General features: G+C 49.1%; 1 protein-coding gene across 2 annotated transcripts in view; it reads right to left on the minus strand.

Annotated features, from left to right (window-relative positions):
- The window catches only part of LOC111141681 (zinc finger protein 831), a 96,377-nt gene that overhangs the window by 61,941 nt on the left and 7,605 nt on the right, over nucleotides 1-26,831 (minus strand). For both annotated transcript variants that reach the window (XM_022494434.1, XM_022494433.1), the window contains exons 2-3: nucleotides 7,533-11,260; nucleotides 6,111-6,247 (exon numbers count right to left, since the gene is read on the minus strand). In XM_022494434.1, coding sequence (XP_022350142.1) covers nucleotides 6,111-6,247; nucleotides 7,533-11,234 — 3,839 coding nt within the window. In that variant the 5' untranslated portion in view covers nucleotides 11,235-11,260. The remainder of the gene's footprint in view (nucleotides 1-6,110; nucleotides 6,248-7,532; nucleotides 11,261-26,831) is intronic.

The following is a 26,831-nucleotide window of genomic DNA, read 5'->3' on the forward strand; positions in this document are numbered from 1 at the left end:
GTTTGAAGAATGATGGCTGAGAATTTTCTAGGTAGACATCAATCCACAAATCATAAAAGCCCAATGGATTCCTAATGGAATAAATAATGGCAACATACACCTGGACACATCAAAGTAAAACTATGGAACACCAAAGATTAAAAGAATATCTTAAAACTAGCCAGAGATAAGAGACCTTCAAAAGAGAGATGAGTACACTAATAGCCGAATTTTCCACCACAAAATAGAAGCCAAATGACAGTGCGGTAATAGCTTTGATGTGTGGAGAGAAAGTAACTGTCAGCCTAAGGTCGTATACCCAGCAAAACATTTTTCAACAACAAGGAAGAAATCAATGTATTTTCAGACTAATGAGAGTGGAGATTTTTCTTCTTTTACAGAAGTTCTAAAAAAAAAATACGCTTCAGACAGAAAAAAACAATCTCAGAAGTAAGATCTGATATTAAAAAAGAACGAAGAGATAAGACATTTGCAATTATGTGGGTAAAACATACAGAAATGGGCTTAAAAAGAGAAAAGAACAGATTTGGGAAAATACCTACAGTGTGTGTAATGGCAAAGTACATACACAAACCTAGAACATATACCGAAACCTACAAATTCTGGATGGGCACAGCATACAAATATCTAATAACAAACCTTAGTAGAAATACGGGAGCAGGGCGAATTCTCACTCACAGCTGGAGGAAACACAAAGTGACCCGTCGGCTCCCAAGAGCCATTCAGAAATGACATGTAAAGTTGAAGATGTGATTACCTTGTAACCCAGCAATTCCACTTTCAGGTCTAGCACTGAGAAAACCTCTTGCATTGTGCCTAAGGAGGCATGTATGTATATGCATTCATTCACTGCAAATCAGCAAAAAAAAAAAAAAAAGAAAGAAAGAAAGAAAAGAAAAGAAAGAAAGAAATTGGAGACAATTTCAATGCCCATAAATAGGGGAATGGACAATAAAATGTGTTATACTCATGGGAAGGAGCCCTCTACGGCACCTATAATCAATGAATTTGACCAACATGCCTCGATCTTCAAAAACATGATACTGAATTTAAAAATCAAACTGAAGAATGATTAATTCTGTATGATATTTATACACATGCTTTAAGGACTCAAAACAATTGTATATATTATTAGTGTGTACACTGAATTGCAAATTATGAAAACACAGATTGAATCTGTGCCAAATATGTAAAACTACATAACATTTATGTATACGTGTATATATATGCTGTATGTATAATATAAATATATACTTCAAATATAAAATATAAAGTAATATTTTATTTATTTATATATTTATATTTATATATTTATTTATATTTTATTTTATTTCATTTTTTAAAAGGCTCAATAAATAAAACAAAATGTTAATATTTACTAATTCTGGATCATTACCCAGGAGTCTGCTGCATATTTCCTGAACTGTTCTGCATTTTTAAATGTTTCTCAAAACAAGAAGTGAAACAGAACAGATACTCAGCAACACAGGTTTCACCACATGCGCTGGAGCTAAGGCCTGCAGAATCTCTGCTGCAGTATTTCATTTTCTGGTGAATGTGAAGACAACTGAAGTGAAGTGGGAACATGAATAAGAAAACAGGCCTCTTTCTTGAGAACACACGAGTGGATAAATGACAGAGAGACGCACGCGTACACACGTACATATGTAAGTGCGCAGATACATACATTGATGCATACAAGTGCATATGCATCATACACATGTGGGGAGACAGACAGGTAGACGGTGTGGAATAATGCCCCCACCCTCAAAGATGTCTGTGTGCTAATCCCCAGAGCTGTGACTATGTGACATGCCCGGCAAAAGGGACTTCGTGAATGTGACTAAGGACATAGTCCCCAAGATGATAAGGTATCCTGGATTATCCAGGTAAACATAAACTAACCACATGAGTCCTTAAAAATGAAAGAAGAGGCAGAAGATTGGGTCTGAAAAGTGAGACTGAACAAGAAGGAGTAGAGCTCAAGTGTGAAAGGGACCCAGCCCACCCTTCGTGGTCTGTGATACGGAAGAGCAGCTGCTGGCCAGGAACAGAATTCTACCAACCACCCAAATGAGCAGGAAACTGATTCCCCACTGGAGCCTCCAGAAGGAATGCAGCCCTGTTGACACTCTGATTTTGTCAGGTGAGACCAATACTGAATTCTGATCTACAGAACTATAAAATAATAAACTGGTGTTCAAAACAAAATTTACACGAAACTAGTAATCTGTTACAGCAGCAGTTATTCTGTTACAATAGAAAACTAATTAGGGGGATGGTCCATACGTAGGCGGGAGAGTAGATACAGATATAGACAAATGGAGGGTAGATGAGAGACCCTTCATCAAAAGTTTTCCTGTTCGGTTATCTGCAAAATAAGTACACGGTAAACAAATCCTATGTTACTGTTAACGTCTGTTATAAACTGGCCAGAAGTTACTATGTGAGAAATGGATGGATTTCAACATACTAAAGAGGAAAAATAAGCTGTGTAAATGGCCTCCTGAACAGTGAACTCAAAACCCCTTTAGACCAGGCACTACCTCTCAGCATTTTCCCGATATTGCCCCTCAGACTGGGCACCAAACCCCTGTTTCTGAAGATGGACTAAAATATGACAGAAACGGAGAGGACATGTCTCCAAGAAGCTCTATCATCCAACCAGAAAATGAATTGAGTTGGAGACCTCGTGTGAGTCAAAAAAATCGGTCATCTCCTTTATCAAACCTTTGCATCCCAAAGGCTATCAAACCAGTGATAGTTTGATAGAAGGCTTAGTAAGAAATTTGCCGTTAAAGGGAACTCTTTTCTTATAAGCCCAGCATCATATTCCCTTCTGAACACCTCTCCAGAGAGGTGTGTCCTTCATTAAAAGGAGAAGTCTTAGCAACCACTCACCATGAGTGGTATGAGGGAAGACACTGGGTCAGAAAACTCACACTGCAGCCCTCAGAGCATGCCTTCTCACCCATTAGCTGGGTGAGCCAGGGAAAGCCATTTCTGGCAGACACACCCTAGAATTACCTTTGTGTAATCCTCTCAAGTGTGGTGTGACTTGCTCCTAACAAAATATGGCAAAGGTAAAGGTATTTTTGCTGATGCAATTAAAGTTTCTAATCAAGAGAGAGATTATCTTAGGTGGGCCTGACCTAATCAGGCAAGCCTTTCAGAGGAAGATCTGGAGATCAGACTTAAGGCAGCAGAGGCACATTCTCTCTCCATTGTTGGTGCTGAAGAAGCAAGCTACCATAAACTCTGTGCCTCAAAAAAACGAATTCTGCCAAAACGCTGGGAAGGTAATGAAACCAGATAGTGGGAGGGAGAACACTGAGGTTCAGAGGTCAGAGAGGACCCACCGCCATAGTGCTGTCTTTGCTGAGACAAGGGAAGGCCAGCTAGAGGAGGAGGCAGAGGTGCGATGTGCAGGAGGAGGTAGAGGATGTGCACGTGCCAAGGCTGCAGCTGGAAGCTTTAGCAAGCTGGAAAGAACTCAAAGGACAGTCACAGGCCAGTAAAGGCACAAATGATGGCTCATTCATGGTCGCCCAATAAATGCTTGACAGATATAAACATCTCAATAGCCTCATCCTCACCCAGGACTCAGACGTCTCCTTTTTCTACCCCTGCGCCCTCTCCTACCTTCCCACCCGTGGGCCCTTGACTACAAGCTCACTGATGGAGGAGGCAGTTTTTAGGCTCCCACAAAACCAGATATTAAGACTAAGACTTGCAAACTCAAATGTAACACAACAGGGAGAGGTGGGGACCAAAGCAAGGTGCAAGGCACAGGCGCGCTCAATGGGGACGGCCACTACTCAGTTCCCGCTAGCTGCTGCCACGCAAGAAGACAGGACAAGCCTCTCCAGAGCTCCAAATATTTCAAGACAAGCTAGAAATTCAGGTTTTTACGTGAAATCTCCTGGAATTTATTTGGCTACTAAGAGTCAAAACTTTTAAGTATGGTCAGGCCTAAGGAGATTCTCACCCAGGCTGTGCTTGGTCCAGGAGGTGCTACAGACCTCTCTCTCCAGGCCTCCCAGAGCATCAACCTGGCACCACCAGCGTGGTATGGGGACGCTTTCCCTGTGGCCTCCATATATGACACCTGGCACGTAGCAGGTGCATGGCGACAATCTGTTGTATTAGCTAAACTGAAGCCTTGGGAAGGTGGGAGGAATCGATGAGGTACTCAACACTGGTCCCTCACCCCACATCTCCTTGGACTATGACTGAGGCCCAGAAGCAGGCTTAGCAGCTGTCACTCCATGCAATTTAGTGCTTCTTCCACATCGGTCCAATGTGGGAGATACTGACGGGGCACAAGGTCACCTGCCAACGTCCCTGTACTCCCTGAATCCATGAGCAGCTACTCTGGCTAGCATCCATTCCATCTGAGGGAGCATCCCTCCCCCACTCTACATGGCTCAGGGGTTTCTGGTAGAGCTGGATATCCCTTTCACACAGGCAGTGACCCTTCTTTCGCTCAGCTTTGAACAGCTGGGCTCCTTCTGGGAAGGATGCAATGTGGTTTGGGGCAGCACAAAGAACAGCTCCTGCAAGAGTGTTCTCCAGGCGCCAGCACCCTGAGCATCACCTGGGAGCCTGTTAGAAATGCAGGGTCTCAGGCCCCATCTCAGACCTGAGGAATGTGTCTCAGCATCAAAAGAAAACCCAGGTGACTCTTGTGCCTGTTGCAGGCTGGCGAGCACAGAGCGAGCTGCTGTCTGCCATACGGGCTCTGAGGTAAGACTTGCTGATTCAGGGACGGGGGTGGCTCAGTGGGTTAAGCAACTGTCTTTGGCTCAGGTCAAGATCCCAGGGTCCTGGGATGGAGCTTCATGTCGAGCTCCCTGCTCAGCGAGGAGTGTGCTTCTCCCTCTCCCTCTGCTGCTCCCCCTGCTTTGTGCACGTTCATGCCCTCTCTCTCTCTGTCTGGAATAAATAAAATAAAATCTTTAAAAAATAAAATTAAATTAAAATAAAATAAAAGACCTGCTGATTCACATCAGGGTGCTTGGAGGGGCCGCCTGATCTGTGTGTGTCTCAAGATCCTCAGGGGAACAATGGCGGGGGCTGCGGTTCACAGTCACCCAGTGCCCAGCACACAGCAAGCCCTCAGCGGTGCCGGCTCCGGACATGCAGTCCGACGGACAACAGAAACGGGCAGGGACCTCATCTCAAGGCCTGTCCAGACGGCACACCATCTCTAGCCATGGAGGTTCTGAGCAGCTGTAGGGAAGAATCAGGAATCTGCACTGCTTCTTGAAGAATATCTCAGCTTTGGGTCAAATACCAACAATGAAGGAAGAAGGCAGGCAGGTTCCAGGAAGAGGAGAGCAGGAGGCTGAGACGTGGAGGGGGAATTCAGGAAAGCATTAGGGCTCTGGGATCAGAGTGCAAGTTCGAAAACAGGAGATGGGGAGGCAACACGAAGTCACCCTGAGCAGGCCCGGAGGCCACGGGAACACCAGATCCAACAGCTTCTCTGGCGGCACAGAGGAGTGGGGCCTCGTGAAAAAGTGGCCTTTCCCCTTCGTCTCTAAGGGCAAGACCGTCAGTGATGAAAGAGTGGTGTCAGGAAAACCTGTGCGTCCCATCTGTTGTCTGGACATGCTGCGTGTGCACGCGCCAGAGAGAAGTCTGGAAGAGAGCGCCCTGCACACCAGCAGCACCCCCGGAACAGAGGCAGTACCAGGGTGCTTTAGCATCTCCTCCTCGATGGCCTCTATTTCTAAACTCTTCTGCAAAGGACACGTACCGCTCGCATAAATAAAAAAGCAGTAAAAGCAGTCAATAACTAACGCGCTCTCTCCTCGGGACTTAAATGGGTGGGCGGGTGTGTTTCGACTCCGTTATTTCCAAAATTTACTGGACCCCTGGCCTTGGAGAGGCACCCCCAGAAAGCACACAGTCGGGCCTGGGGTCTGCTATGCAGATGGACTGATGTGGAACCTCCATGAACCTCCTTTCCCCATGAACCTCCAGACCCTCACTGCCATAAAGACACCTCTGGAACCCCTGCGAAGGCTTCCCTGGGTTAGCAAATCACCCCATAGCTCCTGACAGGACGAGCACACCGGGCAGACAGAGGTTGCCACACCCCCTACCTTCTGGAGCAGATGCTCAGCTTCTGTTTGCCGTTTCCCCGAAACATCTTCGCCTTCCTCCACAGCAGTCCTTTCTTCCCTTCAGACTCAGACAGCCGCTCCTGGGACACTATCCCTGAGGCCACCGGGCAGGAGAGCTGAAAACACCAGGCATGTTGGCATCATGTTGCTCAAAGCCCTGTGGTGTTAACTGGAGGCCCAGGGAACACCACGGCCAGGTCTCCCCCCAGCCCCCAACTCCACCTCTCTAGGAACCCCTGCCTTTTGGGAGGAAGGAGGGCCCAACTGGGTCTCAGCCCACCCCAGCCCCCCATCTGAGCCTCAGCACATCTTTATTAACTGCCACTCTCGGGACGAAGTAGTGCCTGCGAGGCTCTGGAATCCTGGCCCTGCCAGCGTTGCCCACGGTTACATCAGAACAGAAGCTCTGGGACCCTCTTCAGCTGCCCTGGCCTGAGACTTCCTAGAGCAGCACATAGTCCAGACACATAGATTCGTGCTTGAAATGGGACCACAAACTTACCACTAGTCACCAAGTGACAGCTCCAGAGCACTCGGCCCCTTCCCTTTTAGCCACTCCCAGGGAACTTGGACATTAAGTTGAATCTGATCATAGTAATTGTTTCCCAAATTCCTGATACAATAGCTCTCTCTCTTTCTCTCTCTCTGTTGCTCACTCTCTCTTTTTAAATTTTATTTTTAAGTAATCTCTACACCTGATGTGGGGCTCGAACTCACAACCTGAGATCAAGGGTCCCATGCTCTACCACCTGAGCCAGCCAGGCACCTCAATAATTCTCTCCTTTTAAAGAGATGGTGTTCTGGGGCACCTGGGTGGCTCAGTGGGTTAAAGCCTCTGCCTTCAGGTCAGGTCATGATCTCAGGGTCCTGGGATCGAGCCCCACATCGGGCTCTCTGCTCAGCAGGGGGCCTGCTTCCTCCTCTATCTCTGCCTGCCTCTCTGACTACTTGGGATCTCTCTGTCTCTGTCAAATAAATAAATAAAATCTTTAAAAAAAAAGAGAGAGATGGTGTTCTACCTGGAGTGTATCTCTCAGTAACAATTTCTAGCTTATAATCCTGGGCAGTGTTTCATTTCACTTTTCGCTGCTGTTACCAGGATGCTCAGAGTTAAATTTAATGTCTAATGATGAAAAGTATCCCATCTTGGATCTTGGTACAATAATTCTCTCATTTGAAATGCATCTTTTCATTATTTTGTTTTGTGTTACATTTTTTGCCTTTATCCCACCCTGCCATGTATGTGGCAGCCCCCCCTTCCCTCAGGAGCAGGCTAAGAAGACCGTATCACAAAGAGCCGGTGTCCCCAGGGTGGCTTCATGCCTCCTCTCCATCATTAGGAGTTCTGCGTGCCAAGCACATTCCCCCAGCCCTGGGGCCCCAGGCAAAGGAGGATGTTACCTTTGATGTCTGGACCTGCCCTCCTTCTCCCAGGCCTGTCTTCATCCGTCCTCCCACTGTCTTGCTCACAGGCCGGGTGTCTGGACCCTTGTCCTGGGTGCTGCCACCAAGGAAGTGCAGTGCCAAGTACACAGAAGCAGCCTTTTCCTTCTGCTCTGTGGGCAGAGGCAGGCTTCGGCTCAAGCAACACCATGTGAGTCGGGGCTCGGCCCTCAATGACGGGAAAGGGCCGTGGGCCCTGAAACTCCACTGGGTCTCTGAGTGGGCACACGAGGCCAGCTCTGGCCAGCTGGGGGGTGTGGGGGCCGTGAGGAAGGAGCAGCAGGAACTGAGCCCAGCCAGAGGTTCTGAAGGAGGGTCTTCCGGGACATTCTCAGGAGGTCCCCCCAACTCCCTGAGTGCGCAGGGACTCGGGGCACCCCCAGATGGCCTGGGCCCCACTGCAGTGCTGCCCACGCAGAGGTGTCGGGCGTCAGGGGGCCCACTCTGCCGGGTGGCACACGCTGGGGTGGGCAGAAAGGAGGCTGTTTCCCTGGGGGTGCCAGCAGATGAGCCAGAGGACTGCCCCCCTGCTGGGGTGCAAGTGTCCAAGTCTCCTTTCTCCTCTCCCTGTACCCCTTTTCTCCTGTCCCATGGCCTAGAGCAGCTGGGGTCCTCCTTGAAGCTGTGTGCCCCACTGGTGGCCAAGCCTGAGGCTGGACAGGGAGGCAGGTGGGTCCCCAGCCCTGACCCAACAAAGGATGCCAGTTCCTCAGGCCGCCTGCTCCTGCACACAGGGTCCTGGCCTTCTCCCGGCCTCGGGGTGACAGAAGGCGGTGGGCAGGTCTCTCCCTGAGGCAACTTGAGGAGGTACTTAGGGGGGAAGGTAGTGTCTGCCAGAGCAGTGAGGACACCAGAAGCCACATGGGAATGATGCCCAAGGGACGTGGCTGCAGGACACGGCAAGATCTCTTCCCCCAGTTCCGCCTGCCTCTGGGCCACAGAAGGAGTAGCAGAGGCGGCACCAGAAATCTCCAAGGGTCTGCCTGGCTGCCCAGCCCTGCCCCTCGCCATGCCATCAGCACTCTCATGTAGCTCCCCTGGCTTATCCCCAGGGTCACTGTCCTGGTTCTGAGATGGTGGGGAGGCGGCCTGCATGGGGCCACCTGGGGCCTCTCTTTCTGTTCCCAGAGGCTCTGAATGCTCCTGGCAGCTCAGCTTCTCTACCTTCAGCTTCTTCCTCTCTGAGGGGAGCTTGTCCTCTGAGGGCTGGGGTTCCCCAGAGCTACCACTGGGCCGCCTCGGCACAGTTTGGGTCCACTGACAGGGCTCCTTCTTGTCCCCACCACCAAGGGTGCCTCCTTCCAGCTTAGGGTCTGGCAAAACCAGCTTGGGAGTCTCTATATCACCTCCCCTGAGGGGACCAGGTACTGGGGGCAGCTGACACCCCAGCTCCAGCTTCCTGTTTGGAGAAAGGAGGGGGCTCTCGCCACCTGAACAGGAGGGTTCTCTGCAGCTGAGGGTGGGAGGAGACATGGCCCTGTTCACCCTAGGCTGGTCACTGCCTCCTGCTCTGGCCACCATCTCCCTCTGCTTGGGGGATTCCATCACTAAGGTGCCCTCCGGGGCCAGTGGATTTTGGCAAGGCCCTGGTTTGGCCCCCACAGATATGTCTCCATGAACAGGGCTCCTCCTGTCCTGGGACGGTACTGTGCCCTCATTCCCTGCTAACTCTTCCTGGAGAGGAAGGTCCAGCTCTGTCCCACTACCCATGGTCATCTCCCTTGCCTTCTTGCCTCCATGGCAGCTGGTTTTCATTTTCTGGTAGATTCTCTTGAACGTCTCATTCCCATACACCTGCCACTTGTCCTGGGAGAACATCTTCAGCTTCCTCTGGCTGCACTTCTTACTGGCTGCTCTGCCCTTGCTGGCTGGCCCCTCCCCAGCAGCAGCTCTGTTTCCATCCAGGTCCTCTGCAGGCACCAGGCTGTCTCCAGTAGGGGGACATGGCAGGTCCTCCACAGCAGCCTGTCTCACCAGGGCCCGGGGGTGGCCGCTGGGGACATCCACCAGTCGGGCGGGGGCGGGCCTGGGGCTCAGAGGCTTCTGCCTCCTGGGGCAGGCATCCTGGGGGTCCGGGGGCTCCTGCCATGTCCTGGTGCCCTCGACAAAAGGCAGTGAGTTGCTCCTGGTGACGGGCACACATGCCACAGTGGTGGAGAGCTGAGTGGGGACCGAGTGAAAGAAGAGCGGCCGCGCCTTGTCTGGGGGGGTAAAGGTAGAACGGGCCGAGCTGAGGGCAGCGGGCTTCCTCCGGCCAGGCTGCGGCGCCCGGATGTCAAAGTGGAAGGAATCTTTGTAGGTGTAGGGCATAGGCAGGTCGATACTGCCTTGCTTGCTCAGGACTGTCTTGCGGGGCCGCACGGTGTCCAGCTGGGAATCGTCCACCACAGCCTGATTGTGAGAGATGAGCCAGGCGATGCGCTCCTCTAGCTTCTTCTTCTCCAGCTGCAGGCCGGGCCCCCCAAGCCCCAGTGCCACCTCGCCCTCGGACTCGGCACTGTGCTCCAACAGGCCGTGCAGGGGGCTGCCAGGGGCTGGCGGCTGCTCTGCACTATCGGAGCGGGACAGGTAGCCCGAGTCAGTGCTCTCACACTTCCGCAGCCGGCCCTCTGAGGCCTTAGTGTCCCAGGGCTTCTCCGAAGACGTGGCCGCCTGCTGCTGCTGGAGGGGGCACAGCCGGCCGGCAGTCGGGGACGTCTGCTCTGGCAGCTTCCACCTCGGCTGGGAGCCAGGCAGGGCGAGCCCAGGGGAGGCCGTGTGGGCAGAGTCCACAGGGGTCTCTCTGTCAGCAAATGTGGACCCTGGACAGGGAACAGCTTCCAACTTCAGACCCAAGGTCTTGGCAACAGAAGACAGGTGCATGGCAGGCACCAGGCAGCGCCCAGCACCCTGGGTGCCTGGAGAAAGGGGTCTCTCTGATCGGGCCCCATCACCCACTCTCTGGCTGCTGCTGTCCCCCAGGCCGTCTGCTCTGGAGCTCTCTCCAGCCTTGTCCCCCTCCTCCAGGAGGCTGCCCCCACCTCCATCGGACTCTGAGGATAGCCTAGAGTGGTTGAGGTGGGTCTGGGTGCGTCTGTGCTTATACAGGTTGCTCTGGGTCTTAAAGGCAATGCCACAGGTGGCACATGGAAAGGGCCTCTCACCCGTGTGGGACCGGATGTGCTTCTCCAAAACACTGGGCTTCAGGCAATCCCGGCCACAGTGTGGGCAAAGGTACTTGCCGGCATTCCGTACCTTGCCCGGGCTCCCCAGCGTGGGCCCCAGGCCTGGCGACAGGACAGGCAAAGTACCCACGATGTTCACGGTAAGTGCCGGGCACACAAGTGCCGGCTTCCCCACCTGGGCAGGGCCAGGTCCTTCAGGCCGCAGCAGGGGGCTGAGAAGAAAGGGTACACCGCCCCCATCCAAGCTGCGTGTCACTAGGGGGGCACATGGCTGGAGACCCCCTGGAGGCACTGTGTGGTACAATGGGATGGGCAAGGCCTTCAGGAACACTGTAGGGGCCAGACCCTGCTCCGGGGGCAGAATGACAGGGTTTAGGGTCAGGTGAGGTGAGACCTGCCCACCAGGGGCTCCTGCGTGTCCAGGAGCGGTAGCTGGCTGGTCCCTGGCAGGCGAGGCAGGGCGCGTGAGTCCTGTGGCACCTCCATTCTGCATCATCTGGGTGGCTCAGGATGCCTGGCGACCTGTGGGCAACAACCGAACTTTACCGCGGGCACCTCTCTTCTCTCATCATATAGTAAACCCTTCCCGGCCCCCATCTGGCATTTTATCACCCCACTGGAGCCTGGTAACAATCCCCCCACAGAAGGAGCTATCCCCACATTATTAAAGGGGAGACAGAGGCTCAGAGAGAAGAGACTTGACATGCAGCTAATACACAGCAAAGCAGGGTCTGGACCCAAGTTTGTCTGAATCCTGCCTCTTCTTCCACATGCCTTACAGGAACTCTTGACCCTTGCCCTCTACACACTGTAGGCTTGCTACTGTCATCCCCCAACACCCAGCACAATGGTCTGTGCAGTGGGGACACTTAGAAAATGTGCTGCCTTCATGAAAAAGAAAAGTCGTGTCTCTTAGCAAGTCCTCCAAGTCCACAGTGATTCCATGCCGGGACTCGGTTTCCATATCTGTAAAATGGGCAGAGAATCAACACCTCCCTAGGACCTTTTCACTCTGGAGTTCTTAGCTTCTGCTGTTGGATGAAGGCAATAAGGAAGAAAACTGACCTGAAGGGAAGCCTAACAGATTCAGCATTCTTTAGTATACACACGTCCCAATCTTGCACAGGTCATGCTTATACTAAAAATTATGTACTATTTACCTGAAATCCACATGTAATGGCAGCCTGTATTTTATCTGGTTAACCCACTAGGACAAGGAGCACTTCCTGAAACTCAGAATCACACTTGGGTCTCTGCTCAAAGGTGGGGCTTCCAAAACCCCTCCAGAGCCAACTGGGACACAATCAATTCCCTCTCAGCCAGAGGGAAGAGCTGGACAATGTGAGGCAAGACAGCAAGAGAGACCTAGCCATGGTCCTCAAACCGTGGGAGGGAAAGACAAATACAACGGCAAGAGGCAGGACAGGCCCATGGTTGCAGGAATGGGGGTCTCCAGGTGCTTCCTGCTCAGATATCCATTCCCTAAGAGCTCCATAAGCACGCCTCGATTGTCCCCCAGCTCGGCTCCTTCAGAAAACCAATACATACGGCAGCTTTTTGCTGCAAGCTGGGTAAGGTAGGAGTAGTGGCAGGAGGGAACCGGCTCCTATTGGTTCATCCCAGCTCACGCTGGCTCATGAGAGCTGATTTTCCGGAATTTTGCAAGCCAGTTGTTAAACATGGCCATAATTAAGAGTTCAATTATATAAACTTATAAGTTATATTAAAGAAAAGGTATACAACTGGATATTCACATGCAAAAGAATGTTGAAATCCCTATCTCACTTCATATACAAAAATTAACTCAAAATCGATCAAAGACCTAAATGTAAGAGCTAAAACTACAAAACTCTTAGAAGAAAATATAGAAGGAAATCTTCATGACCTTGGGTTTGGTAATGAATTCTCAGATATGACAGCAAAAGCACAGGCAACTAAAAAAATTTTTTACATCAAAAACTAATGACATACTGTAAGATGACTAACATAATAAAAATAATTTTTTAAAAAGTAGAAAGAAAATATAACCAAAGGTAAATATTACAATGTTAAATGTGTACCTTTGAAGTAAAATTTCTATGCTGAAAGCCTAAAAAAGAATAATAAAAACTTGGCACCATTAACACATTTAAATGTATCTTTAAGAAAAATAACTATATAAATAGCATTTTGTGTGATTTTATACTAACTTTTTAAATCTAATTTTATACCAACTTTTATTTTTTTAAAGATTTTATTTATTTATTTATTTATTTATTTATTTGACAGACAAGAGAAGGGAGAGCGGCAGGCAGAGGGAGAAGCAGGCTCCCCGCTGAGGAAGGGGCCTGAGATGGGGCTGGATCCCAGGGCCCCGAGATCACCAGCTGAGCCGAAGGCACCGGCCAACATGAACGTGCCTGAATGCTGCCAAGATGTCCCCTTTAAGACAGTTAAAATGTTGAGTCTGATGCCATGTGAATTTTACCTCAATAACAAAGGTTCTAAATACTTAGAGCTCATCACTTGCTAATTATTCTATTTCATCTTCCCGTTACTGGTGCTCTGGGGGCCCCTGATGCTGACTGCGTCAGCATGACGGAAATGCCACGTGATGGTGAGGCACTCCACATCCCAACATTGTCCTGACTTCGGGTTCAGTGATGGCACATTCATAGCCTGGGACTGGCCATCGTGGGGGTATCACACCACAGAAATCAGCAAATGCCACAAGCCAGTCTTTTTTTAATCCTGAAACCAACTCTCCCATTCTCTGTCCCTCACAGATCTAACATTATGGATCTCATGCCGCCATGCCACCTGCCTCAAAACACTGGACAGGTTATAATTTTTTAAGGGAAGATTTAAAGACAAAAATATTCAGAGATCAGAAGAGAGTACTGGAATTCCTCAGAGCTGACTGACATTGAGGAAAGACAACAGCTTATCTCAAGGCACTGTGTCCTTTCTACTAGCTAAAGAATTTCGAGATGCTTCCCAAAGGAGCCATCGGACTGAGTTCCTGTCCCTGCTCACTGCCGGTGGATATCCCTCAGACCCAGATCCCTCATCTCTGAGAGCAGGTCACTTGGGCAGAGCTACAGGGAGCTCTCCTGAAACAGTCTGTGGGAACACTGAGCATGGCACCAGACACAGAATAAGCGCTCCATTTATTTGGGTTTCCAAAGTACACCTTGATATTTTGAACTATTAATTAGTGAATCTTCCCCCAACCTCTCTTCTCTCCTACCCATCAGTCTGCAGACCCCAGTCATTGTTTCTGGGAAGAGATGCTGTCTCATGCTGGGTTCCCCCAAAAATGATGTCATCACAAGGATTCTATTTGGGAGGTGATCCCTAAAAACACTCGTAAGGCAGAGAGAAAGATGAGATGAGGGAAGCTACAAAGTGTGTATCATGGGGCAGGTAGAAATTGAGCCCGAGGGGGAATGATGAGAGACCACACAGAACACGCATCTCACTGACCCCACATAGGAAAGGAGCTGTCATATGCCAAGAGCCCTCCTGAGAGCAGTGCGATGTTGGTGGTGCAGCTGGCCACGGGCACACAGCAGGCAGCTCTGGGGATCTCAGAGTGCCATCAGGCCCGAAGTGCTGCCCGAAGCTGGCTCCTACAAGTGCAGGGAGAGATGGGTAGGCCTCCCACTGGAGTTGCTACGGCAGAAACAGAGTAAAGTCTTCCGGATTCCAGAGCCTAAACCCCAAGGAGGAAATCCATCTCCCAGTCCTCAGTTATGATGGTCCCTGAGTTGGGAGGAGGTGGAAAGAGGAGAGGTGGGAGGCGAAGGAGGAGACCTGTCAGTTGGCTTCAGGGGGAGTTGGGTGGAGGGGTGACCTGGACCCCACTCGCTGGGGGAATCAGGTGAGGGGCCAGGACAGCAAAAACCGCCCACTGTGCGCGTCCAGGCAAGCAGGACTGAGGAAGCCTACAGGGCTCCCACGCCCCCAAGTGAATACCAGAGCCCCAGAGAAACTCCAGTTGGTCCTGGGGGTCCTGCTTGGGGAGCTAAGGGCTGAGCTCATGCCCCCTGAAATCAGCCCACCCTTGGGGGAAGGAGAAAAGCAGCCCAGAGTGCCTCAGGGAAGCACGGGGCTTCAAAGCAGAAATTCCAGAAAGAGTGCTACATTTCTGACACACCTGCCATGATGATTATTTTGCTCTCCCTGAAGCCTGTTCTGTGATCACAGCAAAACCAACGCCCTTTGGGAGCAGCTGATCCCTGCCGGCAAGATAATGAGCCAACTAACACCTTCCTCCAGGGATATGGTACTTTTCTCAGGGGAACCTCAAAAGGCCGCCACTAATTTTTCCCACTCTGAATCAAGGCAGTAGCAGGTCCTCTTATCCCCACTGGCCTAAGGGGGAAACTGAAGCACAAGGTGGAGAAGGCCGGCATGTCAGGCGAGGCTCTGGGAAGACCACATGGTTGGCAAGACTCATGCGAGGCACTCCCCTTCTTGCCATCCTGAGGGTCCACGTGCGGAGAGCGTGAAGCACCCCTCACCTCCTCCATTCTGCCACATGTGCAGACCCGCACCTCCTCTGAGCTTCCCAAGCTCATAATGCTCATTGGGATGAGCGCGCGGCTTTCCAGGCAGGTAAATGGAGAGGCGGCAGAAAGTTATAGGAAAGTGACTATTTCTAAAGCTCCCTTTTTTTCAAAAAACAACCCATAAAGGGGCCTAGGGAAAGAAAGAGCATGGAAATGCCACAAATAGGTTCTAAAAATGCATGTTTGGGGCCATGAAAGAAAAGGCTTTGGAGAAGTGTACCCAAGGTGTTAAACACATTGAACTTTTCAGGAAGAATCTAGTGCTGAGTCCACTGTTTTAGCTACAAGTTTCCCAAGCCACCGTCTGTCACCTGCTGTGCCGTGTGGGGACCCCTCACACCCTTACTTCCTCCCCATCCTTGGGTAAATGGGGTTTGCTGGAATACTTACTTTTTTCTTTTTTTAAGTTTTTCTCTCTCTCTCCCTTTTTTTTTTAAGTTTGTTTATTTGAGTAATCTTTACACCCAATGTGGGGCTTGAACTCATGACCCTGAGATCAAGAGCTGCATGTTCTTCCAACTGAGCCAGCCAGGCGCCCCTGGAATATGGTCACTTTAAAAAAGGGAGCTGTGTGCATGACAGCGTGAATGGGCTCGGTGCCACTAAACTGCACACTTAAAAACTGTTGCAATGATAAACTGTATGTTGTGTGTATCTTACAACTTTCAAAGCGTAGAAAGAAAAAAAGGTATGGGACGGATGGGTTGCTATATCATTACCCAATAAGCCAAAACCTTACACTCACACAAAAACCTGCCCATGGATGTTTGTAGCAGCTTTCATCATAATTGCTAAAACTTGGGAGCAGCCAAAATGGCCTTCAGCAGGTGAATGGAGAAGCTGTTGTCCATCCAGACAGCAGAGTATCAGCCAGCACTAGAACCAAATGACCCATGAAGCCGCTAGAAGGCCTGAAAGAACCTTCAGTGCATACGACTAAGTGGAAGAAGCAAGGCTGAAAAGACTACATCCTGTATAATTCCAACTACATGACTTTCTGGAAAAGGCAAAACTATGGAGGTAATTCCAAGATGAGTGGTTGCAGGGTTTGATGGAAGGGAAGAAGGGATGAGCAGGTGGGACGCAGAGGATGCTCAGGGCAGTGAACGATTCTGTTTAATACTGTAATGGCAGATACGTATCATTATACACTTGTGCAAACCCACAGAATGCAGAACACCAAGAGGAATCCTAATGTCAACTCTGAACTTCAGTTAATAATTACGTATTAAGGGGCACCTGGGTGGCTCAGTCGTTCGGCTCAGGTCATGATCTGAGGGTCCTGGGATCAAGCCTTGCACTGGGCTCTCTGCTCAGCGGGGAGCCTGCTTCCCCTTCTCCCTCTGCCTGACTCTCTGCCTACTTGTGGTCTCTCTCTGTGTCAAATAAATAAATAAAATCTTTAAAAAAATAAAATAAAAATAATGACGTATTAATACTGTCTCGTCAACCGTAACAACATCCCACACTAATGCAAGATGTTAAATGCGGGCCAAAGCAGACGGGAGGCTGGGGGTGAATGCTACATGGGAGCTCTCTGTACTCTCCCCTCATTTCTCCATAAACCTAAAACTGTCCTTAAAAGATGAAGTCTATTAATTTTTAAAATTAAAAAACATCAGAACAAGGTTTTAAAAGACACATGAAAAGACGCTTATCCTTAAAGCCAAGAAACGCAAGGTGTATATATATGATGCCATGTTTTGCATATCAGAGTAAATTAAATGAACATATTCTTGTAATAATTGGAGGAAAAAAGAGATTATTTTTCCTTAGAACTATTATTAAAATATGTAACAGTCTTTTTAAACGTGTATTTGTGGGGACCTCGGATGATCTAGCACAACCGAGAGGTATGGACCCGTGCCGTGGGGAATTAGCTCTAATTTAAGATCTTGACCTGGGACACCTTCAGCTAGACCCTCCAGATAAATCAGATGATCTTCCGTCCGCCTTCCCTCAGGGAGTAGCCATGGCTCCCTGGTCCTCTGGTGAAGACTGGCAGGTCAGAGCAGGAGGGAGGAGAGCTGGGACAGGACTGGTTCCGAGGGAGCTCCCTCCCTCTGCTGAAAGCCGAACGTTCGTCAGGCAGCATCTCTGGTCAGCTATCCTTGGGGCCCACGGGCCCTGGCTGAAGACCCATCTCCCAGACTCAAATTCCAGTTCTGACACTTAACCCGCTGCAGCAAGTTCCTCTCACTTTAGGCTTCTCATTCGTAAAATGGGGATAAACAAGGAGGATAAGAGAGATACCCCCACAGGCTCTCAACACAGCATAAGCACCGAAGGGGAACAATCTGCTGACAGTCACTGACGTTTCTTTTTTCCTTTTCCAAGTTAATCAGTTTCGCTTTGGTCAGCCCGAGGCATCTACCAGCTGAGAGAGAGGATTTTGACAGGCCGGCAGCAGGCATGGCTGAGCCTCATCTAGTGCCTGCCACGTGTCGGTCAGCAGCCCCAGTGCCTCACAGGGGCTGAGTCGCCCCGTACACACCAGGCTCCCGCTTCGGAAAGCACTGCGGGGCTTCCAGGGGAGCGGGAGGCTGAGGGAAGGAGAGACTTGCCCAAGGGCAAGCTGCTGCGGAGCGAGCTCCCTCCTGAAGAAGGGAGACAGACAGAGAAACCTTCAGCTTCCCACCTGCACAGTCGGGTTTCTGGTAAGACGTTAATCTTGAGAGCAGATACTATTGTTGAGGGCGAAAGGTTTTTTTCCCAATTACTTTCTCTCTTCGTTTGACGTTTTGGGTTCCAAGACAAGAGGACCTGCACCTGGGGGTAAGTGGTCCCCGTGTCTGTGTAAGGCAGAGGAGGACACAGAGGCACACACAGACAGCCAACGTGAAGACCATGCAACCAGACAGAGCCAGAGGGGTGCGGCCGCAAGCCAAGGGGCCCCTGGAGCCACCAGAAGAGGCAAGAGATGGGAAGGAGCCTCCCACAAGCCTGCAGAGCAAGCCCCGCCCTGCCCACACCTGGATTTCAGACTTCTAGCCTCCAGGGCGTGGGAGACCACACGGCCATTGTTTCCAACCTCCCAGTGTTGCAGGGGGACTTGTTATAGCAGCCCCAGGACACTCATGTGGGAAACAGAAGAAAATGCTCCAATTCCTGGCTCTGGAAGATGGTGAAGGGGTCATGGGCCCAGAAGAGGAAGGCAAGTAGAACGGGAGAAGGTGTAAGGCTGGGCAATACCAGACTGTCCCCCACTCTGTTGAAGCCCTCTGTAAGGAGATGGCCGGAGCCAGGCAAGCCTGGGCAGAGGGAGACCCCTGGGGCTAAGCCATCTGGAGCTGCCACAGGTCCTCCTGGAGGCTGAACAGGGACTGGCTTGAGGCTCACATGGTGCTGGGAAGGGGGTTACGTGGTAGGAAGAAGACCTCTGTTAACAAAGCCCCAGAACAGGCTGAGTAGACCGCCAGATGCCATCTTGGAGACGCTGTGGGTGAAGGAGGGGCAAAAGGATATGAGATGAGGAGACCCAGGACACTTATTTTAATTTGCTCTGCAGAGTGGTTAGAGAGAGGGGCTTGGGAGGCAGGCTGCAAACCTCACCCCGCACTTATTCGTGCTGTGACCTCAGATGACCTGCACAACCTCCCTGTGACTCAGTTTCCTCACTGTAAAATGGGGAAACAGTAATACCTACCCCACAGGGTGGTGAGAGTTATGTGGCTTGGAAGTGTGCCTGGCCTAAAGTGCCAGCTCAAGAGAGTCAATAAACACGTACTAACTTTCTTCTTGCCTCCTGCTAGCCAGGAACAGGGCCTTAGAGAAGAGCTACTTAGCCACAGGCAAAGGACAAGAGCGCTCTGCTCTATGTGTGTCCGAGCCGCAGAGTGAGCGCTCTTTCTCCATGCCATGCAGTTCTGAGAATCGTTATACTTAATGGCTGTATATTATTAAGCATTGGTCTGGACGGCCCAGTACATAGTAGGTATTCAATAAATCAACTGTTGAATGAGTGCAGCGTTAGAGAAGAGGATAAAGAAATGGCTTAGCTTGGATGGGGAGCTGTGGCAGATTCAGTGCCCCATCCAGTGACTGCCCACCCTGTCCCCTTAAGAAAGAAATCAACCACAATCAGGGCCCAATGAAAGCAGAGGACACGCTCAGGTCCTGTGTCCCCACAGATTCAGGAGTGAGGGGTAGGTGAGGCTCCTGCCGTGACACTCCAGTGTAAAGAGAGTCCTCACCTGACATGGACCAAGCCATGCTGCCCCAGTCTCTCACGTCTCAGAAACCCCAAAGGTTCATACAGGGGGGAGGTTGAGCAACAATGAAAATAATCATTTCAATCTCTCGGCAGTGCCCCTCGTCAAGCAAACAGCAGGGTAAAAGGAGCGGACCTGAAGCCCGCCTGGTTCTCAGTGCACGAGCGCGTCACCGCTGAGCACGACCGCAGCACCGGCGGCCTGTTTGACGCTCGCTGCCCTGAACAGACAAGCCCCCGGCCGCACGAGGCGCTCCGCCCAGGAAACGAGATAAGCTTCAGCACCAAAGGAAAAACTGACCGAGTCTGAGGTACTGAGAAACACTGTTGGCAGGTTGCCAACACCGGCCTCAATCCCTCACTCCTCAGTTTCCACAGCCTTTGCAAGGGGTCTCTGCTGCTCTTCCCATTGAGATCTGGAGACTACTTGTCTACCCCTCGACTCTGGGTAACAGAGTGGCATTTAGGATCATGAGCTGGTTCCCAGCCTGGCACTCAAAGCCCCTCCATCTGCCTCCGCTCTGCTTCAGCCGCGAGAACAAGCCCCAGCTAGCTGCCTGGAGGACAAGAGCACACGTGGAGCCAAGACAAGCCTTCCCAGGGAGGCTGCCCCAGTCCAGCCAGTCCCCAGCAGAGCTAGTTGCTGCCCACAGACACCTGAGTAAGCCCAGCCAGGATAAGACCCACTCAAATGAGCCCGGCCTCAGATCCTGACCCACAGCATCATAAGCTCAACAAATGGTTGTCATTTTAAGCCACTATGTTTGGGGTTGTTTGTTAGGTAGCAAGAGCTAACTGAATAGTATGATAACAACATGGTGCCCACCTGAGGAATTTTAAGAGTAATATTGACCAGAGGTGATTTTTTTTTTTCAGATTTTATTTATTTACTTATTTGACAGAGAGAAAGAGATCACAAGTAGGCAGAGAGGTGGCGGTCGGGGGGAGGGAGCAGGCTCCCTGCTGAGCAGAGAGCCCGATGTGGGGCTCCATCCCAGGACCCTGAGATCATGACCTGAGCTGAAGGCAGAGGCTTAACCCACTGAGCCACCCAGGCGCCCCGACCAGTGGTGATTTTTGTGGTACCACATCCCTCATAGGCTGGGACTCCACAATAACTCACTTCCCCCGGGATTCACTGCTGGAACAGACGACTGCATCAGCAGTGAAAGGGGTCAGAACTAATTAGTTCCTCTGGCAGTGGCACAGTACTTTGTCTTCAAATATCGAAAGGTCTTGACATAGAGTTTCTTCAGCTTCCCTTTTCCCACCATTGGTCACCCTCCCAGGCCAACTAAGCTTTGATGATGGCCTCTGTGACTGATCTTTGCCCTCTGTTTTCTCACCCACTTCTCTGAAGGGCCCCCACAGCTCATAAATTAGCATTTTAACCTACAGCAAGATTATCTTCCGCTGGTTAAGGCAAGTACTCGCATGCTTTTCGACATCCATTTGAGATCAACACTGGTTGTTGGGATGCAAAAGAAACAGCTAGGAGAGAGGCCGCAGGACACAAAGGAGAGCTCTCCCTGGCTGAGAGAGTTGGCAGCAGGGATATCCCACTCTCCCTGGCTTAGAAAATACTATATGTTCTGCCCCACTCGGTCTCATCAGCTGGACGTTGTGCCAAAATGATGGGGGTGTTCTCATTAACAAAGCACTCGGTTTATTTAGTAAAATATTTCAAACAAAAAGTGGTAGACTCTATTAGCACTGCTCAGGATGACATCAAATAGAGGAGTCCAGCTTAGTTTTCACGTATTAAAAATTCATTTTTTGATCCATTCAAATGTTTATGGAGCATTTACTCTGGGTCAGGTGCTATTTCATGTGCTGGCTTCCCTTATGATACACCAGTACACAGAGAGCTGAGAGAGTTTTTTAAAATGAATTATATAATGCATCAGAAAATAAGTGTTGCAGAAAAAAATAGAGCATGGTAAGGAAAGGTAGGAGTGAGGCGGGGGTAGAGGCAGGCAAGGAGGAAGGGCTACCATTTTAAATGGGACGGGTCAGCTAAGCCTCACCTAGAAGGTGATGTCTAAACAAACATAGGAAGCTACTGATGGAGTGAGACACAGGCGTATCTGGGGGAAGAGGGTTTCAGACAGCAGGAATAGCAGTACCAAGGCACTGAGGTGGGAATGTGTTTGGCATGCTTGAGACATGATACCCTAAACGAAAAGGAAAATTCATTCACAGATACCAACCTGCCCAACTTTATTTTGTGATTTTCTCAGGGACAGTCCATTTCCCTGGATCTTTGTTTCCTCAGCTGCCAAGCGGGAAGAAAAAAGTCTAGGTACAAAGTGACCTACAACTGTAGGTATAGAGGGACCCTTCTCAGTTAAATGACAAGAGGCTTGTCCCTATCACCACTGCCACTATTACTCTCCTCTAAGGCAGATGGAGAAAGCACAGCTTAGAGCTGTCTTGTTGGCCAAGAGATGGGGATAACCCAAGGGGAGAACCATCCTCCAGGGCCACCTCCCTTTATCCACAGAACACGAGTTCGAAGGTCACCTTTGCTAGATGTCGTGCATCCCAACACCAGTTCTCTGTACCACAGGCCTGGCCACACTGGAGGCTTATCATGACCCCCTGCAGCTCAGAACCCATAAAATAAATGGTACATAACACCACAATTCATGATCACCTGGCAGGCTATAAATAGATTTGTGTGTTTACGGTATGAAACATAATTCAGAATATGGTATTGGAGATAGTTACTGTTTTCTATAATTATATTAATTAGGCAGGAAAACTGCGAACAGATGTAGTACTGAATTCAAAGCAGAGTAGGAAAGAGGGTTCCAAATGTTGATCAGATTCAGAAGATTACAAGAGTTAACCCCTACCTATTCAACTGGCCACTTTGGGAATGTCCCATACAGGCAGGCATTCTCTGTACATACACACCTTGTGTGCGCTGCGTGCAATGCACAACTACATGCAATGCACAGATCCACCTTACAGGGGGCTGTGGGCTCTACTCATTAAAGGCACAAAGATGATCTCTGGCTGACAGGCGATGGTATTCCTCAAACTTCTCCATCTTTTGGCAATTCCAGCCTGCACCAAACTTTTTCAATCAAGCTACAATTTACATACGGTACTATTTACCTTTTTAGTATATGGCTTTATGAATTGTGATAAGTAGACACAGCTGTGTACCACCACCAGAATGGAGATACAGAAGAATACATCCTCCTCCTCCCAATTACCCCATACCTCTTCTGATCAGACCCTTCCCTTCCCCTAGCCTGGCAACCACAGATCTATTTCTGGCCCTACTGTTTTGCCTTTTCCAGATGTGATACAAATGGAATTTATATTTTTCTAGTAACTTTTCTAGTTAGACTTCTTTCGCTCACCATAATGCCTCTGAGATGCACTCAAGTTGTTGCATGTTTCATTAGTTCATCCTGGTTATTGCCGGGTAGTATTCCAATATGTGGGTGCGCCACAGTTTGTTTATTTACTTTCCCCACCTGTTGGGTGGGGTCTGAGGAAACCCAAGGTTGCAGGGTCAGGACATTCAACAGTGCCTAACAGCAAGGAGGCCATCCCTGCCCACGGTGGCAGTGGAAGCCATGTAGGGAGCACTAACAAGACATCGTATGTTTTCCAGGCATGGCTATCTCCCAGGGAGATATCAGTGATGGCCCAGTGGGGAGCGAAACTAGCCCCCTCCCCAAGGACTAACGAGAAGCTCCTCCTTGGGGGTTGAGATGGAGTGAGCAACCTGGTCTTCTATCCACCTGCTTCTCCTGCTGAGCAGTATCAAAGCCAGCTAAAACTGAAGGTTGAATCAATACAGGCTCATATAACACAGCACCAAAAAAGTCCACATTTCAACCAAAACTCATTTGTCATACCAAGAAACAGGAAGAAACTGACTGGAAAAAAAAAAAAAATCCACAGATGCTAACACCAAGATGTAAGAAATGTTGGAATTACCTGACACAGATTTTTGGATCAGCTATCATAAAAATGTTTCAATTAACACTTATGAATATGCTTGAAACAAGTTAAAAAAATAGAAAGTTTCAACAAAGAAGAAGAAGAGGAGGAGGAGAAAAAGAACCAAATGGAAATTTTAGAACTGAAAAGCACTCTAACCAAAATTTTAAAAACTCAATGGATGGGCTCAAGAGCAGGATGGAAAGAACAGAAAAAAGAATCAATGTATTTGAAGATAAAATAATAGAAACTCCTTGTCTGAACTACAGAGAGAAAACAGGCTTAAAAAATGAACAGAGCCTCAGGAACCTGTGGAACTAACAAAAAGTGTAACATTCATGTCATCAGAGTCCTGGCAGGGAAAATAAAAGGGGACTGAACTCAAACAATACTTAAATAATGCTGAAAACTTCAATTTTGCAAAAGACCTAAAATCTACAGATTCAAGAAGCTAGTGAACCCCAAACTAGATAAAACCAAATAAACCCTCACCAACATACATCAGAGTCAAACTTCCAAACTCTAAAGACAAAGAAAAAGATCTTGAAAACAATGAGAAAGAAATTACACCTTACCTAGAGGGGAAAAACCATTCTAATGACAGCAAATTTCTCATCAGAAACTTGGGAGGCCAGAAGGAAATGGTACATTTTGAAAGGGCTGAAATAAAGGAGCTGTCAACCCAAATTCTATATCCAGAAAAAAAAAATCCTCCTTGAATAAAGGTGAAATCAAAACATTATCAAATAAAAGAGAACCAAGAGAATTTGTCACCAGCAGACCCACTCTAAAGGAATAGCTAAAGGAAGTTCTCTAAACAGAAAGGAAATAATAAAAGTAGGAAACTTGGAACATCAAGAAGGAAAAAGAGTAACAGAGTAAAAATATAGGTAAATACAGGTAATATTAGTATACCTATAAAAATATACATAAATTCTCAATTTCCTTTAGAATTTTTTAAATGATGATTGATGGTTGAAACAAGAACAGTGGTCTGATGCAGCTCTAAGCACATGCAGAATGTTTAAGATAACCATAAATGGGGGAGGGTAAATGGAGAAAAGGTTGTTACACTTCATTCCCAATGGTAAAATAATGACACGAGGGGACTCTGATGAACTACATGTCTATGATGTCATACAGAGAGCAACATCATACTCAATACGGGGATATCCAATGGAGTCTGCCTAAACCACGGGCCACAAATGTGGTCTCTCTGAAACTGTACAGCCTAAGACCAGAGATGATGTGTCTGTAGCCTTCCTGACAGAGAAACTAGGGCCCTGGGAGTCAGAGCACGGCCCCTCTGTGGCTGGGGGTCTGCACAAGGGGCTGCTCCCTCAGCAAGACCTACTTCCCACCACACAGCCCATGAGCTCTGAAGAGCTCTGTCCCTACCCGGTGTCCAAACTCCCAGTATACATCCACATCCCCTGCTTCCTGCCTGCACTCCAGGGTATTTACCTACTGTTTACCCAGCAACACCAGACAAGCTCTAATCTGATTAACCTGGTCAACTCCTCTGCTGTTCAACTGCAAAACCACAGCTTCTCCAATGAGGTCCAAATCACTTCCAAGTATGCCCTTTCCTGGATAATCTCTCTACCCTAGGGTACCACAGAGAGTTTCTTATATCTTAGAGTTGGTCTTTTATTACAGTTCATTGTTCTTATGTTAAACTTCTGGAGTGTCAACTACTGTAGTTTCTGTCTCCTGATTAGACACAGATTACTACAGAATTCCAGGAGTGGTCCCAGGACACGGATCCCTAAAGATGGGATCTAGGGACTGATCTGGTCATGCCCCTGGACTTGAGTGTGATGGTAAGTTCCTTGCCAATGAGAAATGTGCTGCTTGTAACCCCTGACATGCAGTGGTGCCACAACTGATCAAGCTATCATCTGTGGTTGACTGTGATTAAGTGCCAACTGGAGCACGTTTCTTGGGAGCTCGAGTGCCTTCTACTCTTGCCAAGTGGCGGTAATGATGACTACAAAGGCTGTGGTGTGGGATGAATGTTTCTAAGTGCCCTTGAGTGCTTATGGAGAGAAAATGACAAGCTCAGGTCTGTTAACTCCTACCTCAAGTCATGGTCTGAGAAGCAGACAGCCTCCATGACAGCCCTAAAAAAATCTCTTCTTTCTCATAGCCACAGGGCTGACATTGCTGAAAATCAAAACAAAACAAAACATAATGGTGTAAGTTGCTGAATTAAAATGGCAGCTGAATTCACAGTCTTGCCAAGTTTCTCATGTGAAAATTAGGTCATTAATGGGGGGGGAGGAGATTCTTGAAATGTGGAATAAGGACATCTTACTGGACCTCAAGAAATTGACAATGTTGACATCTGGGTCATCCTGAGTCCCTCTTAGCAGCAGCAACAGATTCCCCTCCGATGTCCAAGACCTGTCTCCATCAGCTTAAAAGCCTTGTGATACCCTCATTTGGGGCAGACACCTTGAAAAGGGATGCCCCTTCTTCTCTGAACCCAGCCTACCACCCCCTATTGCCAAAAGACCCCTAACAAGAATCATGTCTCAGCATGACTAGGTGGACAGGTATACACTGTGACCCTGGAGGAAACAGCTTATCTACCAAAAGAGCTGGAGGCCTTTGCCAATACATAGTCACAGAAACATGGGGAATATATATGTGGGAATGGAGTCTCAGGACATTGAGAAATACATTAGTGAGGGGCCACTTGGGTCTCTGAAAACCTCTGTGGTTGCTATTTTTTCAAGCCAAGCATGACTGTAGGGGATGCCACCCTTGGGATAGGCTCCTTGATTTCAATGTGATGTCTGAATCTCAGTACAGCAGAGGCCAAGTGGCAGCACTTAATTGTCAAGGGCAAAGTAGGCATGTCAACCACACAGCAGGGGGACATGTCAGTAGTCAGAATTCTTTGGCCCTCAGAGATCTTTAGCAGTGGTTGCCTGATCCTTGTGTCCCTAAGAGTGAAAAAGGTGGGGGCGCCTGGGTGGCTCAGTCGGTTAAGCACCTGCCTTCGGCTCAGGTCATGATCCCAGGGTCCTGGGATCAAGCCCTGTATTGGGCTCCCTGCTCAGCAGAGAGCCAGCTTCTCCCTCTTCCTCTGCCTGCCACTCTACCTGCTTGTGCTCCCTTGCTATCTCTCTGTCAGATATATAAATAAAATCTTTAAAAAAAAAAAAAAAAAAAGAGGGCGCCTGGGTGGCTCAGTGGGTTAAGCCTCTGCCTTCAGCTCAGGTCATGATCTCAGGGTCCTGGGATCGAGGCCCACATCGGGCTCTCTGCTCAGCAGGGAGCCTGCTTCCTCCTCTCTCTCTGCCTGCCTCTCTGCCTACTTGTGATCTCTGTCAAATAAATAAATAAATAAAAATCTTTA

Source organism: Enhydra lutris, unplaced genomic scaffold (assembly GCF_002288905.1).
Source record: "Enhydra lutris kenyoni isolate GAN:26980312 unplaced genomic scaffold, ASM228890v2 scaffoldscaffold6, whole genome shotgun sequence".
Lineage (NCBI taxonomy): Eukaryota > Metazoa > Chordata > Mammalia > Carnivora > Mustelidae > Enhydra > Enhydra lutris.